The sequence below is a fragment of the Vanessa tameamea genome, chromosome 21 (genome assembly GCF_037043105.1).
Source record: "Vanessa tameamea isolate UH-Manoa-2023 chromosome 21, ilVanTame1 primary haplotype, whole genome shotgun sequence".
NCBI lineage: Eukaryota > Metazoa > Arthropoda > Insecta > Lepidoptera > Nymphalidae > Vanessa > Vanessa tameamea.
In genome coordinates this window covers 21,393-24,622 of record NC_087329.1, presented here as the reverse complement: position 1 = coordinate 24,622, position 3,230 = coordinate 21,393, and the positions used below count along the sequence as shown (strand labels likewise).

The 3,230-nt window shown below is 38.6% G+C and overlaps 1 protein-coding gene across 1 annotated transcript; it reads left to right on the top strand.

The window, feature by feature from the left end:
• Nucleotides 1–1,111: 1,111 nt before the first annotated feature.
• LOC113393647 (apolipophorin-3-like) lies at nt 1,112–2,706 on the top strand. Its single transcript, XM_026630643.2, has 4 exons — nt 1,112–1,365; nt 1,458–1,664; nt 2,029–2,187; nt 2,490–2,706. The coding sequence occupies exons 1-4, from the start codon at nt 1,324–1,326 to the stop codon at nt 2,637–2,639; spliced, it is 558 nt and encodes a 185-aa protein (XP_026486428.1). The 5' UTR covers nt 1,112–1,323; the 3' UTR covers nt 2,640–2,706.
• The last annotated feature ends 524 nt before the right edge of the window (nt 2,707–3,230 follow it).

Sequence of the window (3,230 nt, the reverse complement as noted above, 5' to 3'; positions counted from 1 at the left end):
ATAGAATATATAAACATTTTTTATTTTGTTTAGTTCAAAAATTTTATTATAATTCAAATGCCTTTGGGGCTTGAACTTTTCCCCTTCGTGCCAGCAAGTAGAACTCGTTTTAGAAAAGAAATGATCCGAATGAATAATAAAAGTTGAGTACGGCGAGTCCGCCCTCAAAGCGCTCCCGATGCGACCAAAGGATCCTCTTGTACTATTTGTTATGTAATCAGCGTGGCTGTACTGAAACACTTTATTCGCCGTTTCAATTGGGAATATTATTTTAATATTTTTTTTCGATTAATAACTTAGAGGTTCTTTCAACATAATTAATTAGTATATCAGTGATGATATTGTCTATGCTGGTAATTATCGAAATCACGAAACCTTTGACGAGGAATGCGCACTACAAGTGGCAGTATCTAAAAATTTGGAACGTAGTCAATCAAACAGTATCTCATCTCGTACCTACGAGTACGTAATCCGGCTCAGCTGACAGCGGCTCGTTTCGCGACGTGCGCTCACTCCGACCCGACGTTATCGCACGCAAGTTCAAACACCCAAAACTTGACATTATGCTAGTATTGAATGATTCAACATTTGCAAAACGGAGTAAGAAATTACTTAAGAATAAAAAAGAGTAAGAAATTAATTAATTAAGAAGTTACACATATTTTGGTTCTTTCGTACTTCATTCGGCCCGACAATCAGTTTGTTCTGTTATTATTAAATTGTACAAATAATACTTAAATGTAAGTATTCGCCCAGTCGGTCATTCGGGGTCGATATTCGTCCATATTTATTACCGATTTTTTTTTATTTTTTTATTTTTGCATAAAAGTTTACATTTACAATAAAAGTTGTCGTAAATTAGTTTTAACCAATGATCGCTCGTATAAGTACATGGATACTACTTACGAAACATTGCCTTCTCTCGCGGGACAGTTTAAACGAATACTCGACATGCTTACAATAATAAGATCGATCGAGTCTTCCCACTCGCCGAGCCGTGATCTATCGTCGGTCGCATCTGTAGGAGGATGTTAGGTCAGGGCCGTCGTTATCTACTGCAAATTACGGGCCATTAGATAGCAAGTGCACATTACCTAATTATTGCTAATGTGTTTGTACTGTGTAAACAGGGCACAGGGCAGCCGGGCCGTGTTTACCGTGTGCAGGAAAATTTCTCCCCAGAGACCCGCTATCAGTTGCGCCCCCCGCGACCCCCGCCCCTCGGCCGCCGCACCGCGACTTAAATAGCGTGGCAACTCCCGGAGCCAGCATACTGTCCTCGGCTCTCCAGATACCAACATTACCCTGCACCACATCTTCAAAATGGCCAAGTTCGTTGTTCTTTTCTTCGCCTGCTTGGCATTTGTAAGTTATAGTCGATTTTTATCCTCGTGTTTTTGTTCATTTCTGCAGTCCTTATAAATTTGTAATATTTCTAACATTGTTTTTATCTTTAGGTATCAGCAAGACAAGTCCGCCGCGAAGCTTCCACTCTCCTCCAGGATGTCGAGAAGAATGCGGCTGAGTTCCAGAAAACTATCACTGAGCAATTCAATGCAATCACCAACTCGAAGAATACCCAGGAATTCAACAAGGTGCTGAAAGAAAGTTCGGACTCCGTACTGAAGACGCTCTCGACGTTCTCCAGCAGCTTACAGGGCGCGGTAAGTGGCCTCCGCTAACCTAAGTACTCTTATCGCCCGGCTGCGGCTCAAAGGCTGGAACTTGTTATCGCTCGCTCGCCGTTCCCAATGTCAAGATTATTACACAGGCGATTGAGATACTCCGCTATTTTATTCCAGTGATAAGAATATTAAACATTAAAAAGTATTATGAATTATGCGTATTATACGGAACAGGGTTGTATAAATGATACAAATGAATTAATTTTAATATATAGCTAGTTAACTTAATATTCAAATTGACCTTTCAAAGTAAAAGTGTTTTTAAATTTCTAATCGGGCGCGGCAGGTGTTGTCCAGCTCTTTAGTGATCGTGTTGTAAAGTAGACCGTTTGTTGTGAAACAGATTCAAGACGCCAGTGGAAAGACTAAAGAGGTTTTGGAACAATCGAAGGCCAACTTGGAGCACACAGCAGAGGAGTTACGTAAAGCGCATCCCGACGTGGAGCAGCAAGCCAACGAACTGATGCAGAAATTCCGAAACGCCTTAACGAAAACCGCAGAGGTCAGTATGAGGAACATTGTAGTGTGTATTAGCATTATTAACTTTAGCACTGATTGTTAACGGTCCGCCACAGTCAGTGACCATCGCGCAGACAAAATAAAATGTTATTGTATATCAAATCAAATCAAATCAAAATATACTTTATTCAAGTAGGCTTTACAAGCACTTTTGATTTTGATTGAATTTAACAAACAATTTAAAGTAAAGCTACCACCGGTTCATTATGTTATTCACAACTTACATACATAACATTGCATAATAATTCGTACACCTGATTCAAATACAGCAATTGTCGTTCACAGGAATCCCAAAAGATGGCTAAGGAAATCGGTGCTAACATGGAGCAGACTAACCAGAAACTGGCGCCTCAGATCAAGCAGGCCTACGAAGATTTCGTCAAGCAAGCCGAGGCGGTACAGAAGAAGCTGCACGAAGTTGCCAACAAGCAGTGAGCGCGCGCGATGCGGCCATCCCTTTTGTGATAAACATAATATGTCTTTAATAAAATAGTTATATTATTATGAGGAAGTTATTTACCAGAGCAGTCAGCCAGGAGAAAAAGGACCTAACGGTTAAACTAACGACCTACACATCAAAATTATTATTAGATTTTCTGAAGATTTTTTTTTAATAATAAGAAATTGGTTTTTTTTTCAAATACATGTTATTAAATAGTTTTCTATCGATATCGGAATTTTTCTATTAATCCTTTAATTCTAGTACAGTGTATTGTTTAAATATAAACATACTAGTAGGTACTATAGACTAGTTTGTTTTTTGTATTCATTCCCAAAATGGACACTAATAGCTTAGTCTAAATAAATCTAAGCACAGTCATGTTTTATAAACGCCATACAGTTATGACTACTGGATGATTACTTTGCACGCGTATTTAGTTACGTCGAAATTACAAACTTTAGCGTAAACGTACCGAAATTAACTCATAAAAATTAAAACGAATTATACTTATTCACTACTTAAGAGAAGTTACACAAATCTTTTTTTCATACCAGGGATGCTATCATTGAAGATGTATGTGTGGT